Raw genomic sequence first — 22461 nt, forward strand, 5'->3', positions numbered from 1 at the left:
TTTAGTCTGAGATACAATAGTTGGTTGATAAACTGAAGAGATATTGATCATGTGTTTGTATGAGTGAGATCTGAACATCTGCAGATTTTGTCTGGTGTTTCTGAACAGTTCACGGAAATGGTAGCGTTAAACTGTAATTAACGAGAAGTTTAACATTCAATCACTTTACGCTCTATGAATCTGTTTTTAATTTTTCCCAGAAAAGTATAAACCATGATTTTAAAAGGTTCAGAGGCTTCAAGTGTTATAAAAACACAGTTCTGAATTCACTAAAAGCTGGAGATAAAGGGAACAATTCTTGGCTGTGCTATAAACTCCCCTCTTTTCACTCTAACCCACTATCACAGTTTGCTTCATGTCTGGCATACAAAAGTGTTAAAGCAATTGGAATATTGATTTAATCATAACAAACTGCTCGCTTGGGCAGAGAGAAATAGGAGAGACCATTTTGTGGACAGATCTTGATTCTCATCTGGTGTCTGGGAGCATATTCCAGCCATTCTCTAAACAGTATTCCTTAGGTAATCTATCTTCAACCGGCTTCGGCTTTGTGCTGTGTGTGTGTGTGAGAGAGACAGAGACAGAGAGACAGAGCTATAGCCATTGTGAAACAACCTTTACCCCCCCAGGCATCAGCTCATTTGATTGCCTGCTTCAGGAGTAGTGTAGCAGACAGCGGAGGAAGTACAGTACAGTGCGTGCGTGTGTGTGATATTGCTGATGAATTTACTGCACCTGCTTTTGAAACACAATCAACTGCACAAAGCTCTGTCTGGCTCGACTCATCCTACAGTCAGCAATTTGGGTTATTTTTTTCCCCCCCAACTACTGGTTACTGTAGAGAATATCTACCTATTTATCTGCCGTCCTTTTCAGCACTAAGCCAAGCAAATATTTCTCCTGGAAATAAAAGGGGGTGGGGGAGGGGAGGGGGGAAGGATGTGTAATTGGCTGAAGGAGGAATCTGCCTTCAAGTCAGTCGCTCTGTTATTCATTCCCTGGCGGTATCGTGTTTCAGGGATCAGCCTCTCCGCTTACACCCACGCACGCAGACACACAGAGGCTATCCTCTCCTCTGGTAGGTGTGTGCGTGCGCGTGTGTTTGTCTGTGCTCGGCGCTCCTTCCGCAATTCCGTGCACCTTTCGCATTTTCCATTGTGCTTGCAATGTCCACGGGCGACCAGGAGAGAGGCAGAGAGAGTCAGAGAGAGAGAGCGAGAGAGAGCGCGCGGTTGGTAAATTAAAGATGGATTGAAACTACCGAATGCGAACCACGCAGGTTTATTTGAGGTTCAGAGGAAATCACAGGAACAGCAAAAACAACCGGAGTTCTTAAAAAAAGAACCGGAATAGATGAAGGCAGAACTTACATCCCCGAATGATTTTTTTTGACCACAAGCCTTGCTGCTTGGGCTGATTGCCTTGGAGGATCTGTTAGTTACAGGAAACTAACCAGAGGACATCATTTCACTTCTTAATCAACGTTGAGATGTTCAGAGGTAGGACTGAGTGCCAACAGGACATGATAGTCAGGAGTGGGTGAGTAACAGCTGTCACCCTTGTGATCATTATAGTTATTATTGTGTTTGCTTTCGGTGTGAGTTATAATAATATTCTTATATAAGAATAATAATAATATAATATATTATAATAATACTCATTCTTTGCATTTGATACAGTGCCTTATCACGTCTTCGAGACATCTCAAAGCGCTTCACAGGACGCACTTTAAAGTGAATTGACTGTATTTTATTATACGGATGATGATTGCATGTTTCGAGTAAATAGATCCAATGAGATACAGTATTTCTGTTATAGAAATAATTATTATTATTATTTATTATTTCAGTATTTCTAATTTAACGCCCCTGTTTACCTGGCAGTAAGTAGGAGCCTGGTTGTGAGTTGATTGGTGGATTGCTTTCCGGGGGTTAATAATCCTTCCAAGAAAAAGAAACACTCAACCCACCACTGTTTTTGGGTCGCTGCTGTGCGCAATCAGGTTCCGCTTTTCACCCACAAAACACACAGTCACAATAAATTCTGTGAAGCGCTTTGAGACATTTCAACGAAGTGAACAGGCGTTAGATCAAATGCAAGGATTGTTATTATTATTAATAATAATAATATCATTATTGTCCTGGTTCTAAGTTCTCCGATTGAGTACAAATGATGAAAGCTTGTGGGCGGGGGGGGAAGGGGGTGGGGGGGGTGGGGGGTAACGAGCTGTTAGTTATTTGGCATCAGCTGAAGAGGGAGATTTCGTGGTGCAGTTTGTGGCTGAAAGGCTGAGTCTGTGCACTCACTGTTATTGCTGCGTGGCTCTGTTCTGCTTCTGTTCCCATCGCAAAAGACGCAGTTCATAATGAGCTTCAGTCTGTAATGCGCTCTCTCTCTCTCTCTCTCTCGGTCAATCATTCCGATTTACTGTTTACAAAGAAGGCAGGGCTGGCTCGGCTCGGCTCGGCTGTGTTAATATCTCCAGAAGGAGCACAGGATTGATTTGACAAGTCATTAATGAATGGGAATTTTTGTTTAATATAATGATATGCACCGCTCCGTACGGCTGGGATAGCGCGAGCAGCCGCAATTCATGTTTGAAACAGAACAAAAAAATGCTTTCCCTTGTTTTTTTTTTGGTGTTTCCTTCAGGTCAGTCTGATTTTGTTCCAACCATGTGCCAAATGCAATGGGTGGGGGTAGGAGTGCAGGTGGTTAGCAGCTGCTAAAGTATTCGCAGAGGTTCTGGACCTGAGTCACACAAAAACCTTCAGTCAATAAAAACATCTTCTAAGTTGTCATGGCACGGTGGTGTGGCAAAACAGCCAAACTACGAAAACATTCGGTGGTGGTGGTGGGGTGGGAGGTGAGGGGGGGAATGTGTGAGAGGAGAACAACACACACACACACACACACACACAGAAAACAGCGTAGACCAAAGTAGTCAATGGTCACTATGGAGATTTGGGTCAAAGGCCACTGGAATTTGTTACTGAATTTACTTGAGCACCAACCTCTTAAGATGCAGACACTCCAGATTTTGAGGCTCGCAAGATGACAAACCATCTATTGATTTCAATGAGCCAAACAGCACGGCGTGGCCAAAGGTCAAGTGAAATTGCATGTTATTGTCATTCATTAAAATATGTTGAATCGGATTTGGGGAATAATCTCCAGCACAATAATTTCCGTCTATCTTTTTTCCTCTTAAGTTATGTGAACTACCTCCTAGCCCGGCAGATAGACAGCACGCTGGGTGTGAACGCTGTATTTCACTCGTGTAGCATTGAAAGCAAATAACAAGAGGTTCTGTTTATTCCACAATGAGAACTACAGTATTGATATCAAATATTTCACATCTTGACTATCCTAAAGAAGTCTCAACATTCATATGAATGATGTATTGTTTAAAATGGACTTTGGTATTCCATGGAAGGATCATTTACAAATAGTGCCGAGTGGGTGATTTTCAAGTGATAAATTTGTTCATTGAGTACGTCTGTATTTCCAAATCTTTCTAATATGAGCCTACACTAGTGCCCCCTGCCTTGTCTCCTTCCTTGGCCATCTCAAGATTTTGCTTTTCAACCATGCCTTCGGTCATTTTTCCGCCTACCGCCCCCAGCCCACCCTCCCTTGCCCGCCACCCCTCCCTGATCCCAACCCTCAGCTCGAGCGCAAACCCCTCATTGTCCAGCGCCTTGAGATGTCCTCCCAACGTGAAAGGCTCTGTGTAAATGCAATTTGTCATCGTTGTTGTTTCCCATCCCCAAAGTCATTTCGTGTAAAAGAAAGTGAGCGACTGACACCCCCCGTCACACCTTTTCAACCTGTTTGCAAAATGTCGATGGCCTGGCTATTTACTCATGATTATCTTTTGGTATTGAATTCCCCATATTACAAGCAAGAAATGACAAGGTTGTGAGAGGGATTGAAGAGTATGAACTTGTTTGTTTCCTTCTTTGACATGCAATGACACTCTGGGAGAAGAGACACAGGAATCTAATTCCTTAGCTTCCAGTTCTGATATCAGTCTAAAGGAGACAGCTTCACTTCGACCCTTCAGTAAAATTAAGGTTCAGATTCTACAGATTCAGAACTCAGTCGTGTTCAAATTTATTTTTCCACCCTCAGTGCTACTATAATTGGGTTTATGTCAGCCAATTCACTTCTCTTTTGGCAAATAGTGTCTGACACTTGCACTGCGACAATATCATTAACAACAAAAAATATTCTGTGCCGTTATCAAAGTGTCTCAAACGCACTTCATTGGAATTTTTTTGCAAGGTGTAGCCACTATATTTTGTAGGCAAACACAGCAGCCGATTTGCACATGTTAATGTCCCACAAACAGTCATGGAATAAATGACCAATTTTTTTTGGGGGGGTGGGTGGGATTGTTAACCAGGATATTGGAAGAAATTCCCTTGGCTTCTCGAGCAGTTCCACAAGATCTTTAATGTCCACCTGAACAGGCAGACGTGATCTTGGTTTAATGTCTTATCTGAAGGACGGCACCTGTGTCAATGCAGCAGCCCCCAGGATTGCACTGGAATATGCCAGGCTCGTCCCCAGGTGGGGTGGTGAACCCACAACCTTCTGACTCAGAGGCAAGAGAGGCCACCAACTGAGCCAGGCTGAGGCAGAAGGTGATGTTTATGCAGGTTGTCTCGTGTTTTCTTTAGGATCAGATTATTGGCTATCATCATAAGCTACAGCACTCTTTTTTATGTATTATCCCAGAATATTGGGCCAGTCACTGGCTTTACGCTGTTCCAGCACTGGCTGAATATGGTGTTCTGGGCACATTATATGAGATGAGGACTGCCTCTGTAGGATCCAGGATGTCAATACAATAAAAATAATATGGTATTTAAGGTTCGGCCTCAGCTCAGCACTTTAGTTGAGAAAGTCCTGGACTTTGTGACCTTCATAACCCTCCCATCCAATATCATTTATGTAGCACTCTGCAAATGAGCACCTGGATGGGTGATTGCCTACAGGCTACAGTCAAAAGCATTTTGCTCACATAATACACAGTCAATTCACTTTACAGTATATTCTTTGAAGTGCTCAGCAGTGTACCATAAACAGTTGGCGGTTGAGTGACCACATTTTTTAAAATTTATTTATGCGGGGGGGAATTATATTAACAGAGATCACAGTAAGTGAGCAAACAGACGACCCACTGAATGATCTTCTTGTGGTTAATTAATCCCCCCAGGGAGTCCAGACATCAAATGGTCAATGTTCCTACTTATTTGTTTATTTATCATTAAACTTCATGATTGGATGATTTCATCCAGAATTAGTGGAGGGGTTTTTGTTAACCTAGAATGTGGATTCCTATTTTTGAAAGGATTTCCGTCAGGTGGTTCCCAATCTCAGTAGGTAGAGAGATTACTGAGATGTAAAATTGTCCGTTTTTTCCGTCCTTCACATGTGCAATCTAAATCAGTTTGTATCTGAAGTGTAATTCATGTTTGACTCCCAGCAAGATTCCAATGCTGCGTCAGCATGTTTCTAATTCATTTCTTACATTTTAATGCAAATGGTCATAAAAATCACTGTACAGTGACATTGGAGACCCTGGCACATTGCCCATCATCTTCTGTACAGTACATAGTTGAAAACTGGTTAAAACAAGGCGTAACAGATTAAATTGCTCCAGGTTTTAGGAAATGTCTCCCACGTAATTTCTCAGAAAGTCCTGCAATGAGAAATAGCGTTGACCATGTAAGGAAATACACTATACTTGAGACTGAAACAACCTAATGGTCCTTTTGAAATTTCCCATTAAATAAGTCTCAGGTTTCCGATAGACATGTACAGTAATCATACCACAATGTGAAGAATAGAGTTCTGATACAGAAGGATATTTAGCATCATACTGCTGAATTGCAGCTAAAAGAAATGCAATCCCAGATAGGAAATAATATCTCGGGATACAACATATAGTCTGGGATATGACATGTGCAAGTGACTGCCAGGATGGATGGTGGAGGGTGAACTGGAAGAGCCTTGGTTTTCTTTCACCTGTTGCTTCACAGGATATATTGTAAAGTGGATTGATTGCGTATTTTGTGGGCGAAACGCAAAAAATTGCAATGTCGCAAACAAATTGTGTGACCAAATCTATTTTCTTTCGTCTGGGTCCTCTTGCTTGCAAGGAGAGTGCTCTAACCAACACCCTACAGGACTTCGCATGAGGATCATTAAGTTATTAAGAATTAGAAAAGTCAGGTCTCTAAGGAAAAGTACCCTGGATATAAAACATAAGTCAACAACAACTTGCATTTATATAGTGCCTTCACACCAGACGGTGTCTCAGAGTGCTTAAGAGTTTCAGTTTACAGAGATGGTGGAGGGGAATTTTCTTCACGAATATTTGGCCGGTGTTTCCTTTGTGTTTCTCAAATGACGATTCCAAGTTTATTATGGCAAATTAATTTTGCTTAGGACAGTCACAAAATAAGTGCATTCTGAGTTTTAAATGAGAGCCAATCAATAGGTGGACTGCAATATTAATCATTTAATCCCAGGCTGAATGCCGTGCATTAAACTGGGGCCATGATGATAGATAGATCCCACGGTATCCCTGAAGCTATAGCTTTAGAGGATTATGTCCGTTTACTCTCCTCTACCTCGCTTAAGTGAACATTCGACGTGTGTGAGCCAAGGCAGTAATTGTTAAGAGGGTTTATGACCACAGGGGAGTGCGAGCATCAGAGCTGGGGCTAATCCTGCCGTAACCTGGAAAATGGTCACTTAGACAAGGGAACACGGGCGTCTGTTTAGTACAGGGATGCTGAGGCCAATTACAATCCTTCAGTGTTACAATTAGGATTTCCCATAATAGGCACACGACAAAATGCTTACAAGTGTTACCAAGCAGTGTTGTCAGAAATCCCCGTCTTGTCGTTTCATCACTGACGGATACTGAGTTTGCGCAGGGAACGACAGAGGACAACACAAGAGAACATGGAACACCAAAGGGCCATTTAGCCTATCGCACCTGTTTCTATCACAATTTGCTCAGTCGTTCGAAATTATTTAAAACTAGATACCCAGCTTTCTTTGTTCCCACCCAAGAAGGTAATTGAGACGAAACTCAAAATAACCATTTAATTTTTCAGTTGAATAAAACACATGACTTGACTAACTTAACCCAATTGTAACACAACACAGAACATCCACATGGACTAATAATACAGATGGGAATTTCATTCATTACCAGGATAGTCACGGCTGCGCACATTAACTTTCACAAAATGGTGATCACCAGGCTTCAAGAGCGAGCTGCGTTAATAAGAATATATTTCAAAATAATTGGAATAGTTGAAAAGGGTTAAGTTTTAGAGTAAATGCCTATTTGTGGTCAAAGTGCGTATTCCTCAAAGTGTAGGGTCTGAAATTCCACCCCAGGCTTAGTGTGTTAAGACCATTTTGTCTTTTAAGATTGACCAGAATTGTGAAAGATTCTTCAATCAGCCTTGATGTTGGTAAAGGGTTTCTTCTTCAGAACTGCAGAAACTCGGCGTCCAAATTAAAACTGGATTTTAAGAATTATTTTCCGCAGTCCTGCTCAATTGTAAAATTTAAGACAAAATAGGCTCAGTAGGCTAAGACTGGCCGGAATTTCTAAGCCGGTTGGATTCTTGCTCCTTTTATCGTGGAGTGGTCACTTGGTTTTTGCGTGGATGTATATTTATTTTCAATTCAAGTGATGTATTCAGGATAATTAGATGCTTGCTTTTTTGCTCTGTGACTGATGTTCAATTTCTCATGGGACAGCAAATCAGCCATGCTCAAACAACCAGGGAAAAGCCCTGAATGACCTTATCAGTTAGAATAAACCCAGATTGCTGAAAGTACAGCATTCGTCTCAGTTAAAAAAAAGCATTGCATTGCATTTCAGCTCCGGAAAATATTACTCCTGTTTTGTTAAGAGGGTATGCGAGGTGGTTGAGGAATTCACTCAAATCCCAATAAAAATGACTTTACAGTAATATGGTCCGTGAGTTCATCATAAAATAATAATCCTTGCATTTGATACAGCGCCTTATCACCTCTTTGGGACGTCTCAAAGCTCTTCACGGGATACACTGCAAAGTGAATCGATTGTAGATTGTGTGGGCGAAACTAAAAACAAACAGACTGAACAATATTGCTATTGTAACTCCCTTGGCTGAGGAAGTGCATTTTACACTACAGAAAGGAAGGGATCTTTTTTGCACTATTTAAGCGCATCTCCTGGTCAGTCAGCATAGCCACAAACTTACAGTGTCAGCAGATATTACTGGGGACGGACGGTCATAAACAAAGGGTTTGCAGGGGAATTCACAAAAATAATAAATATGATATATAATACACATATATATATATCGATGTCTGTATGTTGATCACTGTGCTTCATAAATCAGGGATTTGGACCCGAACTGAGTGGGTTGGGGGGGTTGGGGGGGTTTGGGGGGAGGTGGGGGGTAGGGGGGTAGGAGGCTGGCTGAAAGTATGGTTGAAGAGGAGGGTCTTGAGATGTGCCTTGAAGGAGGTAAGGGAGGGGGCGAGGCGGAGGGACTGCAGGATGGAGTTCCTGAGGGTGGGGGCAGAGTGGCTGAAGGCGATGGTGGGGCGGGCCGGACGAGGGACATGGTATTTGTAAAATTTTCAATTCTGCAGAATTTTGATAAAAGTTCCTTTCACTTAATGACTTCCCAGGATTGTGGGCAGTCTTACATTTTAAGCCAAAAGAGTCTTACAGTCGAGGCTGTGTGAAGCTCGCGATGCCCTTTTCATAACTAAACATCCTAAGGCACGGATGAAAGAATTCGAAGGCGGCTTTGATGCCCGCGGCAAACGAGCATTTCAGGAATTTAATATTTTGACAAAAATGTGGAATGACACTGCCCCTTGGTGTGAATAAAGATAATGTAACAAAGGGACAAAAGCGCCCCTTGCATATCAGCACCATCCCCTCATTCCCCTCACGCTTGAAGAGTTGTGCCGTTGTTGATGGTCTGTGGGAGGAACAAGATGGAGATTGTTCAAGACACTTGGGACGTTCTTTGTAATTCAAAGTGAAGTCAGGGGCCGAAAAACCAGACGATTAATGATGCACATAATGTGGGGAAGGGAGTGCGGGGGAGTGGGGTGGGAGGGAGGGGGGGGGGATGACTCTTTCGACAAATAAAAATGCGTGCGTCCACAGCCCTTTTGCTCGAGTGATGTGAAATATCATTGTGTTTCAAAAAGGAGAGGATTGTACATTGCGTTGTGTGTGTGTGTGTTTATGTGGGTGGGGGATGATCCTGAAGATGGTTGTGTAACTACAGTAGGCAGAATTTTTCTTCAATATTGTGCATTATGGATCTCTCTCTCTCTCTCTCTTGTTCTCTCTCAATTCTCGTTCTCTTCCCAGGAAGGCATGCCACAAACACTAACTTCTCCAAATATGTTTAACACCACTGGCTTCAGCCATCATCTTCATCCAGCCAAAGAGGTCGACCATGGAGGGCTATTATTTCAGGATGGTAACCTTATCTCCGCATCTTTAGAAGCTTTAATCCAGCATCTCATTCCTACAGTTGATTATTACCCTGAAGTAAGTCTCTTGACGCCTGGCTTATAACGTTGTCTCCAGATGCTCTACTTATGCATCCACACGAGCTAGCTAGAGAATACCTGTAAGATTATTATTTTTAAATGTCGCCAAAGAAAATGACTCCTATAACTATTACCAAATGTAGAGTTTGAGCTTAGTTACGTTTGTGTACTTGGTGACTTTAAGTAGTATTAAGATGTCAGTTCTGCTTCTTATAGAGAATTCTCAAACTCTACATGTTTGAGATGAGATCAAAGTGAGAACTGTGCCAACTTTCCCCAGAGAAAATGACTTATCTGTCTTGAAATGATGAAGAAATCAAAGCATTTCCACACTTCTCAATCAACATATGAACGGATGTAAATTTATTGACCTGCTGCAGTGTTAAAAAGAATGTAGAATAGTATATTTTCCCAGAGCATCAGAAAAATATCTTAAATTTAGAAATATCTGAAGGGTCCATAATCCTGTGAGAAATGCCCGGTTAGTTACACTCTTCGTCCTTGTTGAACTTGATTGTGAAATGCAGTAAGTAGCCAGTCTAAACATTTATTTAGTGAAGCCTGGTGCCATCGATGGAAGCAATTTAATAGTAGCAGATGCTCATTAGGTTCTACAATTAAAGATGTATGTGAGGCACTTAAACATATTGAACCAAACTGCAATGAGTCGAATAGAAACGTATCACATTTTCAACTCGAACACAAAACCTTGAAAATAATTGGGAGAGCCGGGGTTTTGCATTGATCTGCGATGCTTCTAGTTAGTCTAGGTGGGGACACAGGCGATCTCTTGTTTGTGGTGGAAAAGTCACCATTGGGGAAACGTGATGGATGAGATTAATCATCAGTGAGCATAACCGAGATTACAAACCATTTTGACATGTGGAGTTGTGTTTATGTTCAGGATCACATCAACATAGGTCAAATTATTAGCCATAAATCAATGACTGCCACTCAGTCCTAATTACCAATACATGACTGCTTTGTTTGTTTCTCCTTAAGATGTGGTTCTTACATTCCGCTAACTAGAATCTACACCGTCCGTTTTTAGCTTCCATTCATTTTGTTAAGTAAAATTGAAATGAATTAAACATTAAACCACGTTTTAATTGCAAGTAGGTCCTTTGGCAATAAATTATTATTGGGTAGGATTCAGTGGAATGTTTTTGCATACTTGTTCAAAGGAATAAACACACGACAAGTTTATTCTGTATTGATTCTCTCTCATATAGCAATTATTTTGTTACCTGTGTATATTTTTCCACGCAGAAAGCCTATATATTTACATTCTTACTGAGTTCAAGACTCTTCATGGAACCTCACGAGCTTCTATCAAAAGTATGTCACATGTGCATTGAGCAGCAGCGTCTCGATGAACCAGTACTTGACAAGGTCAGAGTTATGTTTAATTACTTTCCCCAGCGATGATCACGTCCTGATTGCCTGCACTTTCATTTACTTGTCTAAAGTCTCGTCTCCGTCCACTGATTGAGGCCCATAGGAGTTGCCAATTCATTTTTTGTGAGTCATTTTTACCCGGGTTGCCTCTGGTATCCTTCCTCTCTACTGCTAAGCTCATCTTGTCAACTGTTGCACTCTTTTTGACGCCGTTTTCACCTTTCCCCAGCTTCTCCCCCATCCCCACCTCACCTTATCCCCCCCCCACACACACTCATTCAGGTTCCCAGTCAGCAGTGACATCCTCTAAGCTTCTAGATATACATGTAAATTATCATTGTATCCTCTCCTGCCAACAAAGTTTCTGTTCCCAGCTTCACTCCACAGCCATACAAGCACACACAAGCTCCGCAAAGCAACTTTGCCAAAATTGTCATTCAGGCCTCACCTCAAAAATGTTATGACTGCAGCTCTGCGCTGGCGGGGTTTTCGCTGTCACATTCCTCGGGTGAATAATATTTGTAACAATACTCACAGCAGAATTAACTGGAGATCAGTTCCTTTTGATCTCTTATTCTATGGATGAGAAATTAAATCGAGCTCCAGTCTTGCCTGTACTGACTGGTTGACCTCCGAGATCCTGTGGCCCGACTCCGCAATGCCAATAACGCCCAGGAAAAAGCTGCTCATTCACTGCCTGCCTGCTTGAGGGGCAGGACACCTCCGTGTGCAAATTAGAAATTAGCAGCCGTGTTCGCCGAGAGAATACACAGTCCACTCATTTTACAGTTAATTCTGTGAAGCGCTTTGAGACGTCCTCCCGACATGAAAGGCTCCCTATCAAATGCAAGGATTCTTATCACGGTTTGATACATTTTGAAAATGATCCTGTCTTGACTATGATACCGTTTCTGTTGGACTTTAGGTGCGAATTAGAAAATTTGGACCTAAAATAATACAGTTGTTGACAGAATGGACAGAAACATTCCCTTATGACTTCCGGGATGAAAGAATGATTGGACATCTAAAGGATATGATCCATAGGATAGCTCCGTGCGATGAGGTGAGGTCCCGGAATAATGAAAGCAACGAACTGTAATTCTACTGTGGAGTCTTGTAGTTTAGTGGTTGGAGCACTCGCCTTGTCAATTCATTTTACAGTATCTTTTGTAAGCACTTTGAGACGTCTCGAAGATGTGATTAGGTGCGATGTCAAATGCAAGGATTTTTATTATAATAGACATTACGCAATTCAGCAGCTCCAAGCAGAATTATTACTATATTTATGTTTCATTGGTTTAATCAGCTACTAGTTGTAATTATGCTAGTAAGTCCCAACAGTGACTTTTAGCTGGAAACACATAACTTGTTATAACTTGATACAGCTCAGCTCACAAGGAATATGCTACTGAGTGCTTTGCGAGACAGCCATCTGTCTATTTCTATCAGTAAATTTACACTGCACATCAATCAAAAGTCACCAGTGGTTCGACTTGTTATTTTACAGTAATAAAATTGCAAAAATATGGCATTAGATATTAAGCGAGCACTTTGCTTGTCAGGTTCATGCATGGGTTGAGTGCTTAAGTGCACCTCTTAATGCCTGTACTTAATTAATTGTTTTGAATGCGCAATAAAATAAATCACCTGTGACATTAACAGGTGTGTGTGGCTTGTGGTACGTGCGGAGAGGAATTTGCTGTCACTTTCACGGAGACGTTTTATTTCTCCTCAGAGTTATTGGAAGAAGATGAATCAGCGCTTGCAGAACCTGAACCAAAAGTTGGCAACTCTAAATCAGAGCGAAGACAGCACGGTCAAAGTCAACGCTGGCGTCTCCGACAAACTGGTGATCATCAAAACAAAGCCTCCTTCTATTCAAAGAGACGCACTGAGCATCTGTAACGATCCGTATACACTCGCCCAACAGCTAACTCACGTAGAACTGGTGAGTTGTGATGGTGCGTTCATTGGAGCTTAATTGTATTTTAAAAATGTTTGTACAGTTGGTCTTTTTTTCTGTTCGTGCTGAGACCCCGTGACACTAACTTAATGGGGAAAGTAAAGGCCATGGGAGGCCATATTGGACCATCCGCATTATCTTCATCGTGCGAATGGCTCTTGCGATTCCGGGGAGAAACATTGGCATTCTAGATCGAAATGAAAACCAGCAAACACTTGGGGCCAGTGCTGCACTGCCGGAGGCTCTGCGGTTCAGGTGCGGCATTTAATCTGCGGCACCGTCTGATTGGGGTGGACATTAAAGAACTTGTGCCACTTCTCAAAAACACAGTCAAGTGTTTCCCGGTGTCCTGACCATCAGTTGACTGTGTATTTTGTGGGCGAATGTATTTAAGAGGAAACTCGATCCATATGTTAGAGAGAAGGCAATCGATGGCTACACAAGATAAAAGAGCACAATCTTGTGTGGAGTATGAAACCAACACAGTCATGAAAGGCGCAGGACAAATGTAATTTGTTGCGGTGGCAGTTTATTTTTGTTCCCATTTGTTTTTTTCCCCCCAGTTTGTTACGCTCGAGCGATTGCGATTATTGTACAGTCAGTTTTACAAACGAACGGAGTCCAGGTTTACGAAATAACTAAGATACTGAAACATGCGAAAATGAACAGAAATGATGGGAAGCAGTGGAGATGATTTGTGCATCGCCTCAGCTTTTCTGACAGGAATAATATCTGCAATATATATAATAGCATTTATTAGCAGATATTTTGTCTGATGCTGTAATCCTTACAAATTATCTCAAATGTAAAGCTATCGATTTAAGAATAAGTGAATAAGAAGAACCAGGTAGGTTTAGCCAATTTGCGGTATTAGTAATAACATTTCTAGAGTTTATAAAGTGCTGAAACCTTTCCAGATTTATTACTTCATATTTTGGCTTGTAACGTGCCTGTAAGTTGCTTGTTTTTTTCTTCTTTGGGGAATTGTTGATAAACAATTATTAACAGTACTGGTATTTACGAAGTTTATTTCTCGACCTCATTCAAATTTATTTTCCGGGCCCAATAATTATAGAGTTATTATTCTAAGACCATGTATATTTATCATGGGAAATAATTCCTATTAGGCAATCAGCCTTTAAATTTACACTGACGAATGCAACAAATCACATATAGTTAGATAGCGCATTTGTGTCGTGAGGCTGTGCATTGCGGAATTTGGCTATATATGAATAAATTATTATAATCTGACAGAATAATGAATAAAACATTGACCTAATGCAATAAAGATTTAGCAGAATTTATTTTAACACCATTTTAGCATGCTATGTGCCGGAGGAAACACATGCATGGAAATAACAGAAGCTAAAGGCAAAGAGAGAGAGAGAGATGGTGGTGCTGTGATGTTGTTTGAACTACCTAATTTAATTTAAAGTTGATTTAACAAGAGACTTGCGTTTTGACGGGGAAATTAAAAAACAAGCTACATCAGTTCCTGTTTCAAAGGATAGTAACGTTGATTTCTTTTTCTTCAGGAACGATTGAGTCTTATTGGTCCCGAAGAGTTTGTACAAGCATTTGTACACAAGGATAACACCAAGGTACAACTTTCCAACAATGTGTTGTATCCAAAAGATAATTTGGGATAGTTCTAAACTAACTTAGACAAAATAGTTCTAAATTAATAGAATCAGGTTCCTTGATATATACAATTCAATGTAAAATTACATTTTACAGAGTCGGGAGAACGTCCTAAGGCGCTGATAATATATAACATATAATATATATCCCAGGACAGATAATATATATAGGCCATTGAAGAATTGGGAGGGCAAGGAATAATTACTCAGTTAGATGTGGATCGAGTCCGGGACCTATGAAACTATTCCCCAGCATGAGCCAATGTCTCCTGAAGAAGAGAGGACATTAGAAGGATTTCTTTCTAAATAAATCATAGCAGCACATGCATACATAATATTCCCCGGAAATTATGATTGGCATTAATAAATGTAACATGTATTAAAATTGTGAAATAATTAATTTAACAAGCACTAAAATTGTAATGATATCCCCATATTGTAAAGAAACTGAGCCATTCACGGTTTCAAGTCCGAGGTGGATAGATATTTGTTAGGTCAGGGTATCAAAGGATAAGGGGCAATTGGAGTTGAAGTACAGATCAGCCATTATCTTATAGAATAGTGGAACAGGCTCGAGGGGCTGAATGGCCTCCTCCTGTTTCTATGTTTCCATGTTTCTAAACGTACGATTAAATACTCTATACTCGACAATACAGGAGAGAGCACTGATTAAATAGTAACAGATGATAATTTACGTTGTCAATTGGATCAAGCCTCTTATTTTAACGTGTAACCTTCATAATCCTATTTTATAGGCAGCAGGAGAGTTAAACTAAAGGTGTTCTCCATCTGCTCTTAATTAACACCTACTGCTTCTATTCCCCTTTTCAGTCAATTTAATTTTTAAATTTTTTTTTACCAAGAGTAAATGTGCTCAGCGAGGAGCCCTTGTAAAAATAATCCTTTTATGCCGGCATCTCCCCGGAAATCAAAAGAAAGAAATTAAAGTGAGCAAGATGCGTTAGGGAGTGTTCAGAGAATAAAATTAATGTTTAACCGAAAACGATTGTGTTGGTAGCAGTTTGTTCACGTACCGCGCGATGTAGAAGCTTCCCTTTTTTTTAAGGGGTTTAGAGACTGATGTGGGCAATGCTGAACTCTACTCTTCAGTCCCATCCATACAGAGTAGAAAAATATCTTAAAATACAACCACCAAGTTAAGTACAACATTCATTTTGAATTTAGGTTAACACTTATTTGGCTTATTTTAAATACTGTTGTTGCCCCTCGGTGGTTGTATAATAGCATTGCAGATTAATTCATTATCAACTCTTTAAAAAAGTTGCTTTACAAAAATCCTCGTTGCTGGCTGGCCTGACGTTCCGCCTGATGACGTTTTCAATTTCATTTGCATATTTTTTTAAACAGAATAGTTTCAGTGTAATATTTTCTTTTATATCGAGATATACCAAAGAGGTAATGCTAAACAGGTGACCCAGAAGTTGGTCATTTTGTTCGCGTTGGAAACCAGGTTTACTGCGCTTACAGTTAGCACTGGGGGCAAAGTGGATCTAAGCGAAACTTCCCCCAGCTAGTGGGTATATATAGCAGGTCTCTCTTTATTTTTTTTTTACAAGTGCACCGTTTAGCGGAAATTAAGTGTCTTCTAAATCCATTTAATTAATCTGTGTTTGCTTCTCCCCAAAAGTCTTGCTTCAGTGATCAGAAGAAAACCCACCATCTCGAAGCTTATGTCAAGTGGTTCAACAGACTCTGCTATTTAGTAGCTACTGAAATATGCATGGTAAGAGCATAACTTTTACAACAGACGGCACATCAATTTTAATCACACTCGCTTCAAAGTTATGCCAAGGTACTTGCGCAGGTTCATGAATTTAAATCGGATTTGTCTTTTTTTTTCCCCCCCTCTTAAATTGCAGCCTGCAAAGAAGAAACACAGAGCACAAGTAATAGAATTTTTTATTGACGTTGCTCGAGAGTGTTTTAATATTGGCAACTTTAATTCCTTGATGGCGATTATATGTAAGTATACCCTAATTGGCTCGTTGAAGAAGTAAATTTGAAACCCTGAGTGATAATTTAGTTCAAGTAAATTGGGCGACTGGCGTACTTAGTCTCACTCGGGGCTAAGAGTCAGAAACGTGAAGGCTCAAGTCAGGACTTTAAGCCCACAGTCCAGGCTGACACTCGGGTGCAGTTTACTTCAGGTGAGAGATTAAGCCAAGGTCTCACCTGCCTGTTCAAGTGGACGTCAAAGATCGATCCCACGTCACTGTTCCAAAAGAGAAGGGAGTTTCTCCTGATTTCCCGGCCAACAGTCCCCACCTGATAAAATTGATCATTCACTTCATGGCTGGTTTGGGTATATTTATGCTGTGCCCACATCGGCTGCAGTGTTCAACTACCCAAATGCACAGTCGGTTAACTTCACCATCATTTCAGTCGAGGGCTTTGAGACATTTCACGTGTTAACTCACAGAGGGCTTGACGTGGCTGTGTTCATTAACCATACCTATAATGTGAATTTGTGTAATATGCGGAGAGCTCAGGGAATGCATGAATCATCCATGTGTAGCCCAGGTTTCCTCGTCATTGAGAAAACCGACATAAACCCTAAGGTAGAAAGGAAGTGATTATATTATTAGGCCCTTGTTAGAGGCCATTAAAAGGAAGAATGCGTTCAGCATTTATAGCCAAATGAATGGCTCATTAGCTTTTTCAGCTACACCGAGCGCTCATTATTATTAGGTAAACAGCATCAGTGGCTGAAACTTTTTCATTAATGAGATTAAATTTCTCACACACCGTGTTTAAGATTCCCCCAGGCACTGACGCAATTCATTAGACTTTCTTTTAAAATTTAATTGAACAGGTTTTTCTCCTGTTTTTTTTTGTGCGAAAAGAGGAATCTCGGCCCCTTTTAGTTGCCCTCCCTGGACTGCACAGATCAAAATGCAAAGTTATGAACAGTTTTGGGAAATTTAAGTACAGGTAAAGTATAACAGCAATTTGTTGTAAAGTCTTTTGCGTTAGCCTAACAGTAGTTTGGCCTCCCTACCTTACAGACAATTGCTTTGCGTTGCATGAATCTGAAGATTCAAATATGTATATATAGATATATATATTTTTATTTTAACTTCATCAATTATTAGCAGGCGTTCGTTTGGTTTGGTGCATGTCCTTGTGCAGTCCAGATCAGACCTTTGGAATCTCGAACCTCCACTCGCCTTATTTTTTCCTGCGCTACTTACCACAGCTAACCCATGTACACTTACACAAAGGAAGAATAATGTTGTTACAGACCATTTAGGGGAAAGGTTTTTGCATTGCTCGAGTGACAATCTTTCTTTCTTCCTGTAGCTGGTATGAACATGAGTCCTGTTTCCCGGCTGAAGAAAACTTGGGGAAAAGTTAAAACGGCTAAATTTTTTGTTCTTGAGGTGAGTGTAAAGTGTTGAGTGGTATGGCAGAAAAAATGGATTCCTATAGCATAGCAGATAGCGCGCTCACCTCGCAAGCGAGAGGACCTGAGTTCGATTCCCGGGCAGGGCAAAACCTTAGGCAAGTTTCCTTACTCCACACGCCTCTGTTTACCAGCACCAAGTAGCAACCCAGTTGTTATTCAATTGGCGGATGGCTTTCCGGGGGTAATAATCCCTCCAAAAAAATGAATAAATAATTTGGTCACTCAATCCACGACTGTTTGTGGGACGCTGTCGTGCACAATCGTCTACTGTGTTTCACCCACAAAATACGCAATCAATTCGCTTTACAATATACCCTGTGAAGTGCTTTGAGATGTCTCAACGATGTGATAAGGCGCTGTATCAAATGCAAGGATTATTATTAGTATTATTATTATTGTTACATTTAACGTATCAACATTGCTACCTATGATGGTTAAGTCATACCCAAAATGATGGCCTTTGTGAATTTGATCTATAGCATCAAATGGATCCTACAGGTAACTTCTACAACTACAGGACAGCTCTGCGAGGTGCTGCTCACCGATCCCTAACTGCGCACAGTAACCGTGAAAAGGTAAGATTGTTAATGAAGCATTAAGGCATTGATTGACAGGAGCCAACGTCACGAATAATAATAATACAAGACCAGGGTCATTTGCTTGGAAGAACTAGGAAACTTTGGATCTAAGGTTTCCAAAGCTTTCAAACGCTGTGATGGTAGATTAATCAATACAGAATTAGTCGCTATTAACATCTCCATTATTGTAGCATGCAACTCCCAGGATGGTGGAAGGCAGACTGGATTGACCTTGGTCTTTTTTTTTCATCTAATGATTTCCAGGTTCCCATAACCATATTCGAATCGACAAGGAAATGCAGTGTTATTTTCCCCTCTGGAGCAGCAGGATCATTGTAGAATTCTGCCTTGCACCACGTTTCACTGATAGAGTTGACAGTTTTATGGATTTTAAAGAAACTTTACCGCTTTATTCCGCGGTGGGAAATAACAAAGCAGGTTAGCAAGAGCAAAGTCCCTTGGGTCCCAACCTGATTTGACATTCGTGTTTTGATCTCCATTTTCCTCCTCAAGGCCAGGTTCAGATCAGTTTACAGTGTGATGTGTCTTATAATCAGCTTCAGTTGTTATCTGTCAATGCTTATGTGTGGTTCAGGCAGGGTTAGGAACCCAAAGTCTGAACTCATTATATTTGAATGCGTCTAATTAGCTGAAACCATGTCGGTCCTTAGGAAGGGTTATAAGTGAACACTGAGGAACAACATCTGAGCTGGTAGTGACTGTAGCTGGGGTGTAGCCAGCAGGACAATTTCTCCAAACCCGCAGTTCTGTGGAGCTACGGTGCTAGTGGGAGTGAACACTTTGCCCCCAATTGCATCCCCGCCAACTCCAGTGGGCAAACTCTCAGCTCTGTCTGCCTTCCGCTAACGATTGGATCAATCCCCACATTGAGATTTTGAGCCCCTCGTCCGGCCTGAAATCTCAAATGCAGTGTTGAAGGGAACTGCCATTGTCAGAGGTGATGCCCATCAGATGAGATGTTAAACCAAAGTCCTGTAATGTCTCCCATCATTAAGCTCCTTGTTCTCACCCTCGCCAGGCTCCACTGGCTCTCTGTGCCTCAGTGACCAGATCCTCTTGAAATCCTACTCTACTTCTATAATCTATTACAGCCCACATTCCCACTCACTTCACCTGCTAAGGGCTGCTGCACATAATCACATCATGATTTCAGACATGTTTTCCCCACTTTCTGGAACTCTCTTCCAAAATTCAGGCACTCCACACCCTCCCCCCTAACTCTCTGCTTCCAAAATGTTTCTGAAATGTTTCTAGAACTCAACCCGCTCCTGTTCTCCCTCCTATTTCCCACCTTCCTTGGGTTCCCTGGGCTCCAACAGCGTGAAGTGGGTTCAGACATTTCCTATGTGTAAGGCATTTCCCTGTGGATCAGTGTACCGGTGTAAGTTGCCGTTAATTTGAAAGACCTTTTTTCCTGGTCTGAGAACCAGAAGCAGCATGGGAAGCTACTGACGAAAACATCCATTGCTTTCTTGCAGATTGTGATTCCCTTCTTCAGCCTACTGATCAAAGACATTTATTTTTTAAATGAAGGATGTGCAAACCGTCTTCCGAATGGCATGTGAATTTTGAGGTAGGTTTCCCAGACACTGGATCAGTGTAGGGACACGGACTGTAACCTGGAAGTAGGCCAGCTATCCAGCCTCGTGGCTTAATCAGTGTGTGATCTGGGAAACAAGTAACCCCTTTATGGAGCCCCAGTTCACACTCTAGCATTTTTAGCAAAGAAACAAAGAAACTCATCAAAAAAAAGAGCAGGTAATTCCGTTCATCACTCAGCGCCTTGGGACGTCCGCCTGACGTGAAAGGTGCTAAACAAATGTAATTTTGTATTGTATTGTAGCTCCATCGTTTTATTACTTTGGGGACAATTCTTTTTCTTTTCTCCACAAAATACAGTCACTACAATTCACAGGATCACCAGTGAAGCGTTGTGAGGCATCCCCTGATGTGAAGTGAAAAGCTCTATATCCATTACAAGGGTTATTATAACTTTCTTTGGATTTTTTGAGCAGCTTAGAAAAAATTGGCAGTGGATTGGATTTGCCTGCAGTCTAATCATAATCCTTCAAAGGTTATTAACAGTTTTCTTTTACATTTGAAGATATAGAAAATTGTCAATATAACTGGCTTCTGATCTTACCACCACCATTGTTGCCAAATCATTGAAAATTTGTAAACTTCTTGATCTTCTGTAGAAATTTTTGGAACTGGCCAGACAAGTCGGAGAATTTATGACATGGAAACAAGTCGAATGTCCTTTTGAAGAGGATCGAAACATTCTCCATTATCTTCACACAGCGCCAGTGTTTTCAGAAGATGGTAAAGTCCATTCGTTCATTCACCATTCAAAATCAACACTTCTTTTTCTTTTGTATTCAGGATCCGTATGAAGAAAAACCCCAAAGATAATATAGGCCAGAGGTGGAATCTTTCTTTATTCAGCCCTACATTTGATGTCAAAAATATGCAGCAACTCTTTTAACTCCCAAATGTACCCGTGTGAGATTTTTGCACATTGTACAGCCTTCCAGGCAGGGCGAAACCTTGGGCAAGTTTCCTTACTCCACACGCCTAATAATAATCCCTCCAAAAACCCAAAACAATAATAAATTGGTCATTTTCAATCTACGACTGTTTGTGGGACATTGCTGTGCGCAATTGGCTGCCGCGTTCGCCCACAAATATACAGTCAATTCACTTTACAGTATATTCTGTGAAGCGCTTTGGGACGTCCTCCCGACGTGAAAAGCGCTATATCAAATGCAAGGATTATTATTATTATTATTATTATTATTGTAGACTTGCTGCTCAGACTGTTATATCCGCACTGGGAATGTAAGAGACTTATCAAGATTATTTTGTGTCAGACCTTTAATACTGCCCGGACAGTCAATCGCAAGGACACATCAATGGCTAGCTATTGCGGCTTTAGCTGGTTAGACTCTAGCAGTTACCCCAACACACACTCTGGGGTCCCCCAACTATCTAATACTTTCCGCAATTAGGTAAACAGGATGTGTCCCTCAAGGAAGAGAGAGAGAGATAGAGAGTAGGCATGCGTTCCATCCTGGGATTTCCATGTGAAGGTGGGATGCGTGGAGTTCTCAGTTTGGTTTGGAGACTCTTAAGCAACGGTGACACGGTGATGGGTTTCCGCACGTGTCAGCTGACCTCAAAAAAGTGCCGGAGGAGAAGAGGATTTTAATCCCACCTTGATTTGAACCCTAGCTCCCAATGGTGAAATGTTGCCCTGTGGGGTATGTTTTTAATCGATTTCTAAGCATGGAACCAAATGAGTTTGAATCTAAATCTTTATTTTTTTTTACACATTGTTCCGAACCTCTGTAGCTTATTCTATACTTTAGCCGCTCTCTAAAGAGAAAAATTCAGAATGAATTATGATTTCTCTAACGAACTCTGCCTTTAATTTCCAAAACTCAAATATAACTTGTATGTCATTTGTTCTTTTAATTGTACTACAATCAGAAACCAGCTAACCTAATTATTTGATGTCAGGGAGTGAATGGTGATGAGCAAATCTTTAAGGAAATACGTTTACAAATGTATATCTTCCTACTTTTAAGGTTTATATTTGGCTTCGTATGAAAGTGAGAGTCCAGAAAATCAGCTTGAAAAAGACAGATGGAAAACTCTCAGGTAAACTTAAGTTCTATAGTAATAGAAGCTATAGCTGTTCATACAGTAACGTACTGTAGTCAATATGATTCATTATTAAGTAAATACAAATATCGCCAAGGAAATAGTTACAATATGGTTACAACGCCTCCAAAGCTCTTCACGGCCTTCCCCCTACCTACCTTTGCGCCC

The 22461-nt window shown here is 41.0% G+C and overlaps 1 protein-coding gene across 1 annotated transcript in view; it reads left to right on the forward strand.

Moving 5' to 3' along the window:
- The window catches only part of LOC103183731 (ras-GEF domain-containing family member 1C), a 36292-nt gene that overhangs the window by 12502 nt on the left and 1329 nt on the right, over positions 1-22461 (forward strand). Inside the window, 13 exon segments of the mRNA XM_007901374.2 lie at positions 9419-9601; positions 10873-10995; positions 11927-12064; positions 12737-12949; positions 14500-14565; positions 16253-16348; positions 16485-16587; positions 17926-18005; positions 18511-18606; positions 20109-20184; positions 20187-20203; positions 20829-20952; positions 22218-22290. Of these exon segments, the coding sequence (XP_007899565.2) occupies positions 9419-9601; positions 10873-10995; positions 11927-12064; positions 12737-12949; positions 14500-14565; positions 16253-16348; positions 16485-16587; positions 17926-18005; positions 18511-18606; positions 20109-20184; positions 20187-20203; positions 20829-20952; positions 22218-22290 (1388 nt within the window).

Source organism: Callorhinchus milii, unplaced genomic scaffold (genome assembly GCF_018977255.1).
Source record: "Callorhinchus milii isolate IMCB2004 unplaced genomic scaffold, IMCB_Cmil_1.0 Scaffold13, whole genome shotgun sequence".
Lineage (NCBI taxonomy): Eukaryota > Metazoa > Chordata > Chondrichthyes > Chimaeriformes > Callorhinchidae > Callorhinchus > Callorhinchus milii.